At 56.5% G+C, this 16,778-nt stretch overlaps 4 protein-coding genes across 4 annotated transcripts; 2 read left to right on the forward strand and 2 right to left on the reverse strand.

The window, feature by feature from the left end:
- Positions 1 to 4,049: 4,049 nt before the first annotated feature.
- On the reverse strand, positions 4,050 to 4,626 carry MYCTH_2125134 (uncharacterized protein; the record flags this gene model as incomplete). Its single annotated transcript, XM_003661370.1, has 3 exons — positions 4,050 to 4,167; positions 4,251 to 4,360; positions 4,408 to 4,626. 3 exons carry the CDS (start codon positions 4,624 to 4,626, stop codon positions 4,050 to 4,052), a joined length of 447 nt encoding a protein of 148 aa, XP_003661418.1.
- A 174-nt stretch (positions 4,627 to 4,800) lies between these two features.
- Positions 4,801 to 8,443, forward strand: MYCTH_2300779 (uncharacterized protein). The gene has a single exon (XM_003661371.1). It carries the CDS (start codon positions 5,025 to 5,027, stop codon positions 8,358 to 8,360), a length of 3,336 nt encoding a protein of 1,111 aa, XP_003661419.1. The 5' UTR covers positions 4,801 to 5,024; the 3' UTR covers positions 8,361 to 8,443.
- A 2,296-nt stretch (positions 8,444 to 10,739) lies between these two features.
- MYCTH_2142918 (uncharacterized protein) lies at positions 10,740 to 12,825 on the reverse strand (the record flags this gene model as incomplete). Its single annotated transcript, XM_003661372.1, has 2 exons — positions 10,740 to 12,598; positions 12,672 to 12,825. The coding sequence occupies 2 exons, from the start codon at positions 12,823 to 12,825 to the stop codon at positions 10,740 to 10,742; spliced, it is 2,013 nt and encodes a 670-aa protein (XP_003661420.1).
- A 2,328-nt stretch (positions 12,826 to 15,153) lies between these two features.
- MYCTH_2300782 (uncharacterized protein) lies at positions 15,154 to 16,540 on the forward strand. Its single transcript, XM_003661373.1, has 2 exons — positions 15,154 to 15,342; positions 15,468 to 16,540. The coding sequence occupies exons 1-2, from the start codon at positions 15,288 to 15,290 to the stop codon at positions 16,406 to 16,408; spliced, it is 996 nt and encodes a 331-aa protein (XP_003661421.1). The 5' UTR covers positions 15,154 to 15,287; the 3' UTR covers positions 16,409 to 16,540.
- The last annotated feature ends 238 nt before the right edge of the window (positions 16,541 to 16,778 follow it).

A 16,778-nucleotide genomic window follows, 5' to 3' on the forward strand; every position in this document is an offset into this window, starting at 1 on the left:
GCAATCAGATTATCTATTCGATGGTGGTTTGAGTTGCGGGCCGGCGCCAAGCGCACGCCCTCGAATCCGCACCGCTGGAAAAGACGGCATTCGGTTTCCACCTGCTGGGAACGGCTCTGACGAGACGGCGTCGTCCGCGCGAAGTTGCCGTCATTGGCGGATTCAGCACAAGGCCCAAGCCCTAGGTTCCCGCAGAATGCAGGGGCCTGTTATCGCTCAACCCAAGATAACTGGCGCCAGCTTCGGTGCAATTTGCTCGAATTTTTGTCCTCGTGATGCAGCTGTAAACGACCCTTGCCCGCGCCGAGCACCACCAAACCGAGACTCCAGTCGGCCAATCAAGGAATGGTAGCTGGGATAAACGGCTCCCACATTCCTAGTCAAGCGTTCAACGCTTCCGGCGGCGGGCAACAGGCACTTGTTGTCCGGAGACTGGAGCAACATTAAAGGGCTGAAGAAAGAAAGAAAAACCCTGCTATTGGGGCTTGGGAAAACGCGATCTTCATCTTGTTCGCACCTGACACCAATGTTAAGACAGGATCATCATCGGCGCCCAACGGTCCGGTATTGGGTATCGGCAGAACTCCTCGTGAATTGATGCCATGCATCATGCCGATTGTGCACGTCAGTGACGCGTTTGCGCCGCGCGCTGGAAAGGGCGGTTGGCCATCTTGGCAGGCAATCACAGAAACGCCGAACCCGAGGCTCTGCGCGACCTCGTATGCACCTGACGGCGGGTTTGACCAGATCGAACGAGCCCGGTTTTGCCTTTCGGTGGCTGGATGGAAAATGTCGGTGAAAGGGTGATGTGCTGCCTGAATACAGTGGTTGATACCCGAGTTGAGGCTCTTCTTTTGTTTCTCGTGGGAATGCCCGTTACCGAGGTGCAAGGATGGCCAGCGCCATCTCCCACATAGGTGAGATTGTCTGACGCAAGTATAAGGCGGCTATTATGACGTGGGAAGAGCTGGTCTTCGCTTCTCAAGGACCACGTACAGACCCGCAGTGGACAAGTACACTAGAGGGAGGATGCAACGTTAAGATTACTAGTACATACGCGGTACATACATACCTTACATACGCGGATGGACAGAGCCTATGAGGTGTGTAATTACCCTTACGCATACAGCGGCACAGAGCGAAGCCGTGTTGCTGGGTCTTTCTGAAAGGTAGTTATCCAGCAAGGCAGTTTCACCCCGCGTAGCTTTGGGCGAGCAAGGGAACCCTCCCAATTCAGCCTCGAAATGGAGGTGCATGCAATAAAAGCATCTGGAGGAAATGCTGCTAGCCAGGATCAACGCCAACCTTTCGGCTGGCCGGCACAGACGGCAAACACGGCTGTTGTCTTGTGAGATTGGAAGGAATTGAAGGAGGGGAAAGGCCAAACTAGGCCATGTGGGCAGAGAGTTGTGCCGAGCAGGGCGGGTATCCAGAGGGAGAGAGGGGAGAGGAGGGGAGGGGGGGGGTGTGGGCAACTTGGCCGACACCCACCCAGCAGCTTGGATCCGCGCTCCCTTGTTCCCGTCGGCCGCCAACACACATGAAAGTACGATCGATCTTCAAGACGCTCGGCAAAGGGCTTGCTGAGAGAGAACCGGCAGAGAGGTCAAGATTCTGCAGCCGACACCTGGAGAGATTGAGGGAATCACGATTGACAGGAGCGGCTCCTCTTGTCTCCGCTCTGACACGCGGACGAAGACCTCATCCTGGCGTCAGAATCGTTTGCTTGCCGTTTGTGGAGTGGGGTGACAGCTCTTTGTTGCTTCCCAACTTGTCGGCCGACAAAGGCCCCAGGCGCAAATTGCAGGCTTGGATCCGTTTCTGATGCGATCCAGTAATCTCTTTCCATCCAGGAAATCCAGGAAGCAAAGAGGCAGCTCGAACAGCCCCGCTGGCTCGACGCTGCCGTTGGATTGGCCGAATCAGGCAGGCTCGATGGGAGATTCCCGTGACTGAGATTGTGACTCCAACTGGCAAGCGCGACTGACCCACAGAAACTTCTCCCTGCAATGATCTCATCCCGTCCTCAATTCCCCCAATTCAACGGTTGGCAAGAGAAGGACAGCGAATGAGCGAGAATGATATGTGGGGATGGTTTGTGGGGGCCCATAGTGTATGGGAGCTGGCTGCAAGAATAGAATGGTAAATACCACGGCACCGATAATTCCATGTACCCAGACGTAAAAAGCGTCCTTCGTACCTCGACTTCTTGGCTGGCCGCGTTCGGCGGTCCGTGTTCACTCCACAGAAGCAGAAGCGAGCTACATAGTAGGTGCTGGAAAAGTGCAAAGCTGAAATAATTGGGGTGGCGCCAACGGGAGGGACCACTGACAATGGGATAGTGACTGCTGTTCCGTACCACAGCTCCGCCGATTTGTGCCCCCTGACGAAAATTTGCGCCTTGTGCTGTTTCTCGGAGGTCCCCGTGTGTTCCGGTAGAAGGCGTCGCCTTCAACGGACCCGATTCCCCAACCTAGATGAGTGGCCAGCAATGTCCCATGTGGCCAACCATCGCCGATGGGGGAACACACGGTCGAGAGCATGTTATGGTTAGATACCTGACTTATCCGATCGCCGTGTATGTCGAGGTACGCAGCTATGTCAGATACCTACTACGTGATCTGTGCTGTATTTTACGAGTGGTTTCACACTCAGTACGCTACCTTACCATACGCCCTATATACACCGGGTCCCTCTAAGGAAACCAAGTATTCCGGTTGGAAGCGGCGGTGTACGTATGCTTAGGTACCTATCTGGCGCCTAAGGAAGGAAGGCACTGCACTGCGCCAACAAGTAGGTCTCGAGGTGCCACGAATCCTGGGACGACGGTGTTGGGAAGGCGGTACCTACGTATTTTCGAATGACAAAATGAGCCTGTGCTTTGTTATAGTAACTGCCTACTGCTGACGGTGAGTCCTACGATTCTTACACAGTAGGTGCCTACCTAAAGCATCATGGTAATACAAGAACTCGAATAGGAAGGGACATCTACCGATGTCACCACTTAATTACCTAGCAACTTGCTTCCAGCTGCGCAGGTGCTCAGAATCTTCATGCAGTGGGCTGATGGTCGCCTCTTGCCAAGGAAAAGCGACCTACGAAGTACTTGTGAGCCCGTACCCCATTCAGTAGCAAGCCTTTTTTTTTCCTGCCGCCAAAGTGGTGACGCAGTCCCGGCGGTACTTACACGTCCGTACACTATAATACGCACAGTAAATGAACGGATGACACAATTTTCACCTTGTCCCTGACCGTTGTTTCTCCTGTCGATGATCGCCCTCGCACCAAGCGCCCCAACCGCCCTTGTCCATGGATGACTCCCGCACCGCCCGCACCGCCGTCGTCCACAATGGCACGCTAATTATTTCCGGGCTTGCGCTTTTGCTGTGACCAGACAGCTCGTGGCGGGACAAAAGGAGCAGACCCCCTCCACCACAGCCCTGGAATTAAGTTTGCAAGCAGACGCACCCCTTCGCCCCTCGATCAAGCTCCCCGTTTCGGACTAAAGCCGTCGGCTGGCTGTGCGTCTGGAAAGAACCTCATTATTGCACTACAGGCTCATACTCGGGTTACACTCGGCGCACACATACATACACACTCGACCACTCGCACTCACAAGCATACGCCATCGCACGCATATACTCTGTCGCGGTAACGCTTGCAATTGAAACGCCGCGGCATTGGTGCTTTCTACCTAACTGCCCGGTATTCTGCATCCCGCCCTAGCCTATTGAGCTAGGCCGCCATATCCGTCACCCACTCGGCAATCCCGTCACAGCGCGGCCGAGTCATCGTCACCCGGCGCTCTTCTTGTTCAGCTCTCGACACCATCGCGAAAAAAAAATTAAAAGAACAAGAAAAACCGACGCAAATTTTTGCAGCGTTCGCGCCATCCGCAGACCACGGCGCAGCTGCCTTTACTTTTCTCCCCCACTCTGGATCTTCGCCAATTTTCATCCCCTCGACAGCCCCGCGGACTATTGGGGCGCCCTATCAGCAGCAAGCAGCCTTGCAAAGTACAGATTCCGCATTCAGCATTTACACACAAATTATTGTCCGGCTGTCTTGCCAAGCAAAGCAGCTACCCGGCATCGCTGCAGCCCGTGGCGCCTCATCCCGTTTCCTTCGAACGGCCTGGGAAAACGCTGGACGCACACTTGGTCCCAACTGCCAAGGATCGCAGCAAGGAAAGCGCGGGAGGGAGGCTGTTCTGCTGCGGTTGGATCGTGTGGTGTTCAGTACACTCATACGCGGCCGCTAGCTCCGTCTCCCTTTCACCTTGACGTGGGAAGGGGTACATCTCGGAAGCGCCTGGTTTTTGTGGACCTTGGGCCTTCCTGCCGCCCCCAGAACCGGCATCCTGGGAATGTCAGTGCCCTAAACAGCCACTTGCATACGGCCTGCCACCTCATCTGGTGCCGTGGTCAACCCCCGGGCTGTCACCACACGGGCCACTCCCGGCCCTTTCGCTTCCCCAGAGAGTCGACGCAGCACGACGTACATGTCGGTACCTGCGGTCTCCTTTCGTACCTGTACCCGCAGATACCGCTCCACCACGACAGGCCGACTGGCTCGGTTACGCCCTGCTGCTTGCTGATCTCGCGTCGTCTCGGCCCTGCTGGTCATCCATCGCCGTGCGTCTACCACAGCCCTAGCCGGCCACTCCCCCTTCTCTTTCGACACGTCCCGCTTGCTTGGGACCCGCCCTTGCCAGGACCATAGGCTCGTCTATAAGTTCCCCGCAACCTCGATCGCCTGAAGGGAAGCCCGGGAGTATCAGACTGCAGCGCGGAAAATGCGGCGAAAGACGGCGCTTCGTCCCATATAATTTCTAGACATTCTCTTCCCCCCAGAGTAGCCAAGGCACTTCACCCACGAGCCCTGGCCCACCATAGCGGCTGACAGAGTCCGTCGACGCCGCCCTCGACGTCCCGGGCTCTTTGTTTTCTTTCTTCAGCACGTCTCCCGATGCCATGACCGTCTCTGTCGACCTGAACCGCCCGTTACCCCATACCATCTCAGCCATGGCGCCCGAGTCTTTTCAGACGCGGCGGGCGCGTCCCACCCGGGTCAAGACCGACCTGGCAACCCAGACCCAGCTGGTTGCCATGCCACCTTCAGCCATCAGCATATCCTCCGCATCGCCCGCCTCGCAACACGGCTCGCCCGCCCAGTCGGTCGAGACTATCGGGACGGGCATGACTACTGGCAGCTCTATACAAGCTTCTCCCGAGGTAGCAGAGGGGTGCCTCGACAAGGAGATTGACGATCTCGATCAGCTGGTCACGCCTTTCCAACTCCCCGAGTCCATCAGCGTCAAGCAGCAGTCCGAGCCAGCCACTGCTTACATGTCCAGGAGGACAAGCACTGCCTCGCTCAGCCAACCCAGCTTCAGGAGTTCCGGCACGACGGCTATGGGCGAAGCCGTGAAGATGAGCATTGTCCGGCGAGCCTCGAATACGGTTCGCAAGGCTGCTGGCTTGATGAACAGGCGGCCATCGTCAACTCACCCGAGGAGCCGGGATGGGAGTGTCGGACCCAGCGTGATTCGCCGGAGAGGAAGCATGAGCAATCCGACGACGCCCTACGAGAACATTAGCACCTTTGATAGCGACTCGGAGAACGAGGTTGCGTTTGCAGCCGAAGATCGCGCGGGGGATGACGCGACCCTCCCGGAAACGGGTTCCATCCTCTCGTCGACTTCGTCCGATGGCTTCGGCCTGATCCCGCTGTCCCTCCGTCAAGGCATGACCCTGACCAAGGTCTCCAAGAAGAAGAGCACGAAGAGGATCACCTTGTATCTCGATCCCGATACCGCTAAGATCTGGTGGGACAGGAACAAATACATCTACATTGACGACATCAAAGAGATCCGCACGGCCGAAGACATCCGCCAGTATCGCCTCGATGCAGCGCTCCCGGAAAGCGTAGAATCCCGATTCTTCTCGCTCATCTACACGCTTCCCGGAAAATCTAACACGAAGCTCCTGCACCTCATCGCCGATAGCGACGAATCGTTCCAGCAGTGGGTCGAGGCTCTCGAGACCATCTCTAAGCATCGGCAAGACTTTGCCACGAGCTTGATGTCGTTCAACGACAAGGCCGTCCGCGCGTACTGGGGGATGGAGATGGAGAGACAGCTGGGAAAGGTGCGGTCGGCCGAGGACGAGCATATCGATTTTGCCGGAGTTGAGCGCGTGTGCCGCAGCCTGCACATCCACGTCTCAACTGAGGAGCTCCGCAGAAAGTTTGACATGGCCAAAGGCAGGCGGAACAGCTCTGATGATCTGCCGTCGAGCGCCAAGCACAGCTCCCGACTCAACTTTGACGAGTTCCTCGAGTTTGTACGCCTCATGAAGACGCGCAGTGACATCCGAGCCGTCTACCAGGCCCACGCGAGCGAGCCCGCCGGCGGGATGACGAGGGACGAGTTCTTCCAATTTCTGCGCGAGGTGCAGCGCGAGGATGTTGACGAGGACTTGGCCCATTGGGAGTCCGTCTTTGCGCGGTTCGCCCGCAAGGGCAGGCCGAGGGACGCCGAAAAGCAGGGGATCTTGGGCGAGGAAGGCCTGACCATGTCCGAAACCGCATTTGCTGGCTTCCTTACGTCCACCTCAAACGAGCCAATTCCCAAAGAACCTCAGGACTACGTGCTAGACCGGCCCATGAACGAGTATTACATTTCGAGCTCGCACAACACGTACCTGATAGGCCGCCAGGTCGCCAGCATCTCCAGCCACGAGGGCTACATCTCGGCTCTGATGCGGGGCTGCCGCTGTGTCGAGGTCGACTGCTGGGACGGCGAGGGGAACCAGCCCGTCGTGACGCACGGCCACACGCTGACGACGAGCATCTCGTTCCTCGAAGTCATCAAGACTATCAACAAGTACGCATTCGTGAAATCGCGCTTTCCCTTGTGGATTTCGCTCGAGGTGCGCTGCAATCCCATCACTCAGATCAACATGGCCAAGATCATGATCGACGTCTTCGGCGACAAGCTTGTGCGCGCGCCCCTAGACCCGACTTCGGACCGCCTGCCGTCACCGTCGGAGCTGATGGAGCGGATTCTGATCAAGGTGAAGAAGCCGGACGAGTCCATGAGGGGCGCCGACCGACCCACCGGGCGCCGCCGTGGCAACAGCATGCCGTCGCCGTATCAGCGAGCGCTTGCGCTGGACAGCATGCCCGTTCCGACTCCCTCGAGTCCCCTCCTCAGCCCGTCTCCAACCTCGATGTCCAACAGGCAGATTAACACCATTGCCGAGGGCCTGGTCCACGAGCCGGTCAGCAGTAGCCCTAGCGAGTGCGACAGCGAAGGTGAAGCGGGAGCGGCCAAGAAGGCCAACAGCAAAATTCATCCCATCCTCGGGGAGCTGGGCGTGTACTGCATGGGGATCCATTTTGACGGTTTCGACAGCCCCGACGCCAAAAAGTTCAACCACATCTTCTCGTTCAAGGAGAAGACGTTTGCTGAGAAGAACCAGCCGGGCGAGGCGAAGAGGGCGTTGTACCGCCACAACATGCGCTACCTGATGCGGGTCTACCCCAATGGTGGCCGTATTTCGTCGAGCAACTTTGATCCCCTCATCTATTGGAAGCGCGGAGTCCAGATGGCCGCCCTCAACTGGCAGACCTTTGACACGGGCATGCAGCTGAACCAGGCCATGTTCGACGGCGGCACGGCTCATTCGGGCTACGTCCTCAAGCCACTTGAGGGGCGGCAGATCCAGGTGATGCCAAACCTGGCTCCCGACGAGTGCGTGGGCAAGCGCCCGCGGAAGAAGGTTGCCTTCGAGATCGAGGTCATCTCCGCGCAGCAGCTGATGCGGCCCCATAACCTGGGCGAGAAGCGCACGCTAGATCCCTATATCGAAGTCGAGGTGCTAATGGCGGACGACAAGCGGAACAAGGCGGATGCGGCTGCCTATGCCGCGGCTCAACAGACGCAGCTCAAGCAGCGCACCAATATCGTACGCGACAATGGCTTTAACCCCGAGTTCAACCAGACGTGTACTTTCGACGTCACCACCAAGTACCCGGACCTGATCTTCGTGCGATTCAGCGTCAAGCTTGCTGACAGGGGCGGATACAATGACAAGGCGCCCTTCGCCACCTACACCGTTAAGCTCAGCAACCTCAAGCAGGGCTACCGCACGATCCCGCTGTACAACCACAAGGGAGAGCGCTTTTTGTTTTCGACGCTCTTCTGCAGGATCAAGAAAGGCCCGGTCACGGATATTATGGTGTCGTACCAGGAAGATGCACCCAGGAATGGCGGCAACAAACTGAAAAACATCGGCAGGAACGTCTTCGCCAACACGAGCCCTAAATCGAGCATGGACAGCAGCCGGACCACATGACTTGTCTACTCTCGAGATATCTTTGTAGCAATACTTTGGCTGCAAAGAAGGAATGCCCCCCGGGCATGCACCACCGCCTTCTTCTGCAGCTTTTTGATGGTCTTCGTCAGCTCACGGGCCGGCACCTCGGTATCGTTCCTGGCCTGTCTTCTTTCGTTGCCGGGAGATGTGCAGGGGGAACAAGAAGCCGGGACGAGACGTGGGGACGCTGTTCCATCTTCCCTTTGTCTTTCATCACTACAGGCGTTTTTTGTTTGGGGTTGTGGGAATGGGCGAGCATATTTCAACGTGTTGGGGAAGGGAATCGAGAACATTTGCATGCGCCGTCGATATGTCCTGGCGACCCGAGCGGACGGACCACTTTGATACTACCACCATGATACCCGCATTGCGAGGCTATTTTTACGAATTGGCGCGAAAGGGATTTTATAGACGAGGAAGAAGCGGAAAAGGCTGTTTTACTTTGCTTGGCATATTTCTATCTTGTTTTCTAATTTTTTTCTTATCTCTTTGTTTTTCCTTTTCCTTTTTTCTCTTTTTTCTCTTTTTTTTTTAATTTGTTTTCCCTTCCACATACGCACACTCTCTCCCCTCTCTGTTTTACCCTTTTTTCTGAGAGAAGGTGTCATGTGGTTTCTGTTGGTGATTGAGGTCTATGGCAACTTTGGAGGCTTTCAACCATTACATCATGGGCGAAAAAAAAATAGGGGCGGATAGGACAGCATAAAAAAGCATTGGGTTGGGGGTTGTGAAGAGTGTATGTACTCTCTTCGGAATAGCGGGATCTCGGGGCATGTGCATCGGGCAGGGTTTTCGGTTTGGTTTCGATGGGCGCCAATCCACACATGCATCGGGCAGAGCAGGCGCTGCCGGGTAGGTTCTCTGTTCCTTTCGCTGCTAGCCAGCACTTCCACTTTCACTCTGATGAGCACACTTTTCCTTTGTTAAGATGTTAGCGAGTTTGGCGGTTGCTGCATTATTGTTATCCGACGGTGGGCACATAAGGCGTTTCATCCGGAGCTATTCTTGAGAGTACAGCATGTTAACCAAGGGTGAAAAGGGGGGGAGGGTGAATCATCTGGGAATTCAAGGTTGCATTTACAGTCGGGACCTGTCAGCGGAGCGGACAATTGCGTTGACTTGGGTATGTTTCGAGAATTCTACTGTATACATCCCCACTGAGGGACACAGTTGGTGGGCTGGCTCCCAAGGTCAGTATACTGGCCCCAGCGGCTTGCGCGGTGAACTCAAAGAGGTGTTATTTTGCCTCTAGCTCTGAATCTGTACTTGACGTGACCGTTATGATGACGAACGGTACCTATATGCGCCTCGCTAAGTAGGCACAGGGCGCAACGATCTAGCGTCGACGGCCACGCCGTGTTATCACTGGGCCAGATTGAAGCGCCCATACCAGGTACATCAAGAAGAACCAAGGCCACACGCCCCCTTTTTTTCTTTTTCTTTTTTTTTCTTTTCTTTTCTTTCTTTTTTTGGGTTATGCAGAGTCTAGATTGCATCTGTGAAGTAAGCCGAGTAGCAACTGGTTCAGGCTCGTGGAGCCTGTAACTTTGGCTAAGCCCGTCATCGTCTGGCGCATCGATAACTTGAGGGCGAGCGTCACCGCCGCTTTCTCGACCGCATACCATCACCACTCCACGAGGTTAATGGTATCTTCCTTGACTGACGTAATGAATGGAACGGTATGGCATGCTCACGACAGGAGCAGCTGATTGTATTGTGACACCATACTTCCCCTGGTGATGCAACCACTGGTCTGGGGGGTATATGTTACCCAACGTGAGATGAGCATTGAAAACCAACCACCAACGCCGGGTTGGGACCCGGTTTTCCTCTAGTCATCTTAGCAAGCACTAAGCAAGCAGAGGGGAGTGAAAAAGAATACGGCATAGAGTTCGCCTCCCTTGTGCTACCAGTCCTAGCATAACATGTTTTCACAGCATGAAAGAGAAGTAGCAAGGAGCGCAGCCCTATTCCAAAACAGAAGAGCAGGATGGAACAGGACAGGGAGCGGTGCTCAAATTGGAAGGACCACCTGACTACAGAGAGGAAGAAGAAGAAGAAGAAGAAGAAGGGGACCCTGCCACTTCGTCGGCCCACCAGAGCTCTATAGACTGTTCTAGGTCCTACATACAACCAACCAACAACAGTTCCCCCACTCCCTGGAAATTATGATCCCAAAGAAAGGGAGATGAGAACAACCAAAAAAATAAAAATGAAAAGACAGATAAACAACAAAACAGGTAACCGCTTCCACGTAGCGCTCAAGGAACGAAACATGAACCATGAAGACCGATTCAAAGAACAACAGCATCGTCCTCCTCGACGAAGCGCTGGCTATGGATACCTTACAATGACCTGTTAATCAACCCCGTCGTCAACATCGTTGTCATTACTATTACCACCACTGCTGCTCCTGGTCCTATCCGCGTCGGAACCACCGGCTACCCGCAAGGCGGGCGACGCCGGCCCTCTCAACAGGGTGCTCGCGCCCACGCCCGGGCCAGCACCGCTGGCTGCTCGAGTCCCCCAGCGGCCGTTGGTCACGACATTGAGGGCCCTTCTTTCTGCCTCGGCTCTCTGTTGTTGCTGTTGCTGCTGCTGCTGCTGCTGCGTCCCGACGCCATTAGGCTGGCGCTGGTTCTCGTCGATTATCCTGTCGCCGTCGGAGAGGAAATACGCATCATCGGAATGGACATCATCCCGGTCAATGTCGTCCAGCTCGTCCTCGATCGTCCTCCCGGTGGCGGGGCTCAGCCGCTTGAGAGAGACGGCCTCCCCCTGGCCGGGAGGAAGAAGCGGCGTGTTGCTGTTGCTGTTGCCGTTCATGTAGTGGCTATCATCGTCGGCGTACAGGTTCGGGTCGCGGCCGAGGATGCGGTCCGCTTTACTGGGTGTCTTGCGTGCGCCGGGAGAGGGAAGGGGTGAGGGGGTCTTGCTGAGGGGGCTGTTTCCTCCGCCGGTCTGTCGTGATTGCTGCGCTTGAAGTAGGTGAGATTGGGGTCGCGGCTGAGGCTGGAGATAATGCCGCCCGGCGCCACCGGGAATGCGAAGAAGGCCATCACTTTCCCCTTCGTCTTCATCGTCATCGTCGGCGGGACCCCAGCCCGCGGCCCGTTCCCTAGCTGCCTGTTCGGCGCGCTCCCGTGCCAGCTTCTCCCTCGCATCCAACCACCGCGGATTCGGTTCCCAGCTCCAGCCATCGCCGGTCGTGTTACACACCGGGAGAAGCCACAACCAGGGACTGGGCCCGAACAGATGCAGCAGGTTGCGCTTGGGCCCCAGGTCGAACGCATTGGGCAACTTGGCCGAGTCCTGCTCGTCGAGGTACTCCTCGTAGCGCTTGCGCGCACGGTAGCGCTCCATCTCGTTGGGGGTGAAGCGCCGGGAGCCAGCCTGCAATTCGGGGTTTCTTGATCTTGTGCCGGACTCAAGGTCACGGTTGTTGTTGTTGTTGTTGCTGCTGCTGCCGTTGCTGTTGAAGCGAGGTGAGTGGGCGGGCTCGGGGCGAAGTTCTTCCCCCTCCTCCGGGCGGGTAATGCCTGGAAGGGCGTTCTGGTGAATGTCGAGGAGCTGTTGGCCGTACGAGGGCAGGGGCACGCCCCGACCGGGGGTGTGCTGGTTGATGTAGGTCTGATGCATACTTCGGCGTAGTGGGGAGAGGTAGCGGGTCTTTTCTAGGCACTCGATGGTAGTCTGACCCTTGGAAGCCAGGTAGATATGCCAGCTGCAGAAGGCGCCGATCACGATGCCAATGATACCGGAGACGATGGCTAGTATGATGTAGTTGACAGGCATCAAGGTATCGACTGTGGTAGCGGTGGTGTCTAAGATCTCCTCCCATACCCAGGAACCCGCGGCGGCAAAGCAGTAGAAGCAGAAGAGGGTGGTGTAAATGAGGAAGAGGAGGAAGGCCTTGTGGTTGCGCAGACCAACGCAGGTGGCCAGCCAGGGGCAGTGGTGGTCCATCTTGAGCACGCAGCGGCGACAGGTGGAGCAGTGGTGAGCGCGGTCGGGCTTGCGAGCCTGGCACTTCTTGCAGAAGCGCAGCTCGCCGTTGGACTTGACGGTGAGGGAGGTAATGTTCGGGGCGTTGTGGGTCGGGAGCGTGCTGTAGCCATGCTCATTGGTAGTGCTGCCGGGGGGGGTGAAGACGGCAGTAGTGTAGCACCAGTTGAGAAGGAGGTAGAGGACGACGCCAGCGGTGGCCGCGGGTGTGTCTAGAGCGGGGGGAGGGGGGTCAACATTGGTGACGGGCCTACTGGGAAGAGGAAGCCGAGGGCGGAAACTTACCTAGCCATGACACCTTGGACGGGGTAGAGCAGAGAGTGACCAGCACGTAGACGGCCCAGGTGGTCAGGCCGTAGACGAAAACGAGCGGGAGGTACTTGGCGCAGGCGCAGCACGAGCGCTCGAGTCGGCGCGCCCAGCGGCGGACCGAGGGCATGGTCGGAGCGGAGGGGTCGGAGGTTTCGAACGTGGACGAGGGTAACGACGGCAACGACGGCGTCGCATCCATCAGTCGGCGGTCGGCGTTGTAGACGGGTTAGGGAGGCCGATGCATGCCGGTGGGGTTCGCTATCGTCCCATAATATCGCGGTAGCGTACGGAGTACAGAGTATGATAAGCCAGGAGTTGGAGTTGAAGCTTGTGCAAGCAAACGAGGCGAAGTTCAGCAGAAATCCCAGCGCCTTGGGCCGCTAGGCAGGGGTTCTCAACCGCCATTGCACGCTAGCCAATCGTGCAGGCCGGGGCCAGCCTTGCTGCGTACCCCGGCACGCTCGGACCAAAGACCCCTGTGACGAACAGCACACAAGTGTAACGTGTACGGAGACGAACGCGCGTATACTATGGTATGTATGTGCGCAGTCTTGACTTGTAGACGACCGAGTCAATCCGCGGTGCGTCCTGTCGTTGTGGTCGATTAGAGCTCTTGGCGAACTAGACAGTACCGCGGCGCCCTCTGGAACAGGTCGAAAACAACTGCTTATCTCCGCTCTCTGTCTCGTTCAGTATGCATGTTTTTGCGTTTTCGAGAGAACTATGCTGCGTCCGCGCGGAGCCCAGAGTCTGCCCTTGGGTCACTTTCCTCTGACCTCAGCGTGCGTCGTCGTGGTCGCCATGCTGCTGAACCGCTGAGAGCGCCATTGGGCACTGCACCTTGACCACGCCAGCATGCGACGCCGGAAGAACGTGGCCGTGGGCTTGTCTCGCTACGCGATATGATATTCCTTGGGATCCCACCTTGTGTTCCAAGGATCATCATTGCGGCTTCTTGGGACCGGCAGGCTACTGAATGGCGATTCGGTTGGCTTGGCGCGCGCGCACCGGGACAGGAGCGTCTCGGAAGAGTCTTCTTCCTTGGCACCAGGCGTCTGCGGTTTCTGCCTCGAAACTCTGCCACCAGGGCCGTCAGCGTTGAGTTTGAACTGTTTTGAGATATGCTCGGACGAGTTGCGATTTTGGAATTCGCGACGCGGTAGTTCTCCTGGGCATGTGAGTTTCTCCTCATGGCAGACGATATTAACATCGTCTTTAACTTCCTCGTGACTACTCATCTCTCTGTGTGCGATTAGCCTGCTTGGCCAGGACTTGGCCTAGTGGAACTTGAAAAAATGATTTTGCCTGGGTGGTGGTGATGACATTACCACGCATGCTTACCTTCCTGTGGTTGCGGTCTTCGGTCTTGGGGGCGTGAAACAGCTGCGTGCACCGTTTACAGTGGCGGTGCGGTTCGTTTCGCTTCCGCATTTCATCCTTAGTGCGCGAGGGGAGCAGCTCTGCGGGTCAGCTGAAGATGGCATTTAATGCACATAAGGGCCCCAAATCATTGGACTAGGGAGGAAGGGGGGAGGGAGGGAAAGAGCTCAGAACCGGAGTCGTCAGAGAGACACGCTTGGCGACTAAGCGGGTATCTAACTAAGTTTCTGATCGAGATGGGAAGGAGACAGTTACTACACGCAAGCCTGGGCACGCGTGGAAGGCGCCTTCTATGTGCCTTTCGAGTCGAATCTCACCACTTTTGTCCATGGCTTCCTCAAACTCCTTGAAGTATCCCAGGTAAAAAGTACAAGCCGTCAGCAATTGGCTTTTACTCATGTCATAAAAGATGTGCAGAACACAACAGCTGGAAGAGCCCTGAGACCGTGGTATGATCAAGTGTTTCGTACAGGAAAGAGACCTTATCGACTCTGTATCAGCCATCTCATGTCTTCGAATCGTTGCGGCAGGCACCTTGATGGCTCTAATGTGGGTCCTGGTATCCGTATCGCCGCCAAGTGCAGCACACGCCAAGCAAGCCCCACATCTTTGTTAACTGCCGTTTTCATTCGGCAACCGAGTTTGTTCTGGAATCCGTATTACATAATCCGTACTTGGTTTAGAGCTACTAAGTACATTACAGTACGGATTACAGTTCGTAGTACGGGTTACACTGTACGGATTACTTGCGCCAGTGGGCTGCGCACGGCGAAGGTCGAACGAGTTTCAGACAGGTCCAAGCCGATGATGGATTTGAATTCGGGCGCATATCGTACTGCTAAAAAAAAAAAAAAAAAAAAAAAAAAAAATGGCATTTTATATCAACCATATCGGATTTGCCAAATTCAAGCTGAGTCTCCGTTGGTCAATGAAAGAGTAACAGATTGCTTAAAGTTTCGGTCTCCCGCGGCAGCAGCAGCAGCAGCGTAGTGCCGCCTTTCTTGTTGCAACTTGGCCGCTTCCTCTCTCCTCCCGACGTCAGCTGCAATCACAACGTCAACCACCAACCACCGAACACATATATGCTCAACTTTACAAACTAACGTACAGATCCTAGCCGAACCGCAGTTCTTTTTGCTACCTTCGCCACCCACGGCATTTATATCATCTACCGTTAATAGTATTTAGCGAAGCCTTCAGTACTGCGCAATGTCAACCACGACTCCAAAGTTCAACTCCAAATCCCCCACCATCCGCCGTATCCGTACGCTTGCTCCCGTCCCCCCATCCCTCGTCCCTCGCCATCCCATCAAACCCCCCTCTCCCAACAACAAGTCAAACCAGAGTCTCTCGACCCTCGGCTAACCTACATAATATCATCGGATCCAGTCCGCGAAGCCCACGAACTCACCAGCTCCCCGTCGGCCGACTACCACGCGGTCCCGCTCGAGACGGACCTGTTCGAGTGGCACTTCACCCTGCGCGGGCCGCCCAAGTCGCCCTTCGAGTCGGGCATCTACCACGGCCGCATCGTGCTCCCGCCCGGCTACCCGCTGCGCCCGCCCTCCTTCCGCTTCCTGACCCCGTCCGGCCGGTTCGAGACCAACCGGGAGATCTGCCTCAGCATCTCGGGCCACCACGAGGAGACCTGGCAGCCCGCCTGGGGCATCCGCACCGCCCTGGTCGCCCTGCGGACCTTCATGGAGACGGACGTCAAGGGCCAGCTGGGCGGCCTCGAGAGCGGCGAGGCCGTGCGCCGCCGGCTGGCCGCGGAGAGCAGGGCGTGGCGGTGCGGCGTCTGCTGCGGGGGCAAGACCAACGCCGAGATCCTGGCCGAGTGCGAGGAGAGGGTCAAGGAGAGCGGCGGGGAGGGGAGAGGAAGGGAAGAAGAGGTCCAGGTGCCGGAGGAGCTGAGGATGGGGTGGCGCGACGAGATGGAGGCCGATCAGCGAGGCTCGGGCCAGCAGAGCCAGGACGACCGGGACGGAGAGAGCGACGCGCTGGCCGAGGGGTTCGTGCAGACTACCCCGTCGGGGGAAACGTCAGCGAGTGGACAGCACCAGCTACACGATCAGCAACGACAACAACAACAACAACAAGAACAACAACAACAACAACAACAACAACAGTTTGCACAAGGGAGCACCGTGCCGCAGCCGCCGACAAGGACAACGCCTTCGTCAAGTCCGCTAGAAGCGACGACAGCCGGCCCGGCGCTGCAGCAAGCTCGGCAGGGGCCGGTGGATGAGACGACAGTGTGGCTGGACCGGCTGATCTTTGCCGTGGCTGTTCTCCTGGCTGCTGTGGTCGCCAAGGTCATGCTGGCATGAGCTTGGTGCTATGGCGGGTCTCCCTTTCAAGTAAGTCGTTTTTCAACATGGCCAGGCCATGGAATTGGTTTTAGCGTTGCATAGACAAAGATTGTTTCCATCCATGACAACTCGAATGTTTTACCTGAGTCCGCTTGTAGACGTACTTGTCTATAGGGCGAAAACACGTCTTTGGAGACACTGGGCTCTTTATCAGTCACGGGTGATGATGGAATTGTGTGAGAAATGAGGTACATAAATATTCACCCAGAATTTCCGGTTAACTCCGGGTTATGCTATGCTAGACCAGCAAAGCGGGTATCGCGGACCAATCCCCAGGAGCCCCCTTCTCCCTCTCTCCCTTCGGTTTTCCAAGGGGTCAGTCTTACGC

This window comes from Thermothelomyces thermophilus, chromosome 2, assembly GCF_000226095.1.
Source record: "Thermothelomyces thermophilus ATCC 42464 chromosome 2, complete sequence".
NCBI classification, from domain to species: domain Eukaryota; kingdom Fungi; phylum Ascomycota; class Sordariomycetes; order Sordariales; family Chaetomiaceae; genus Thermothelomyces; species Thermothelomyces thermophilus.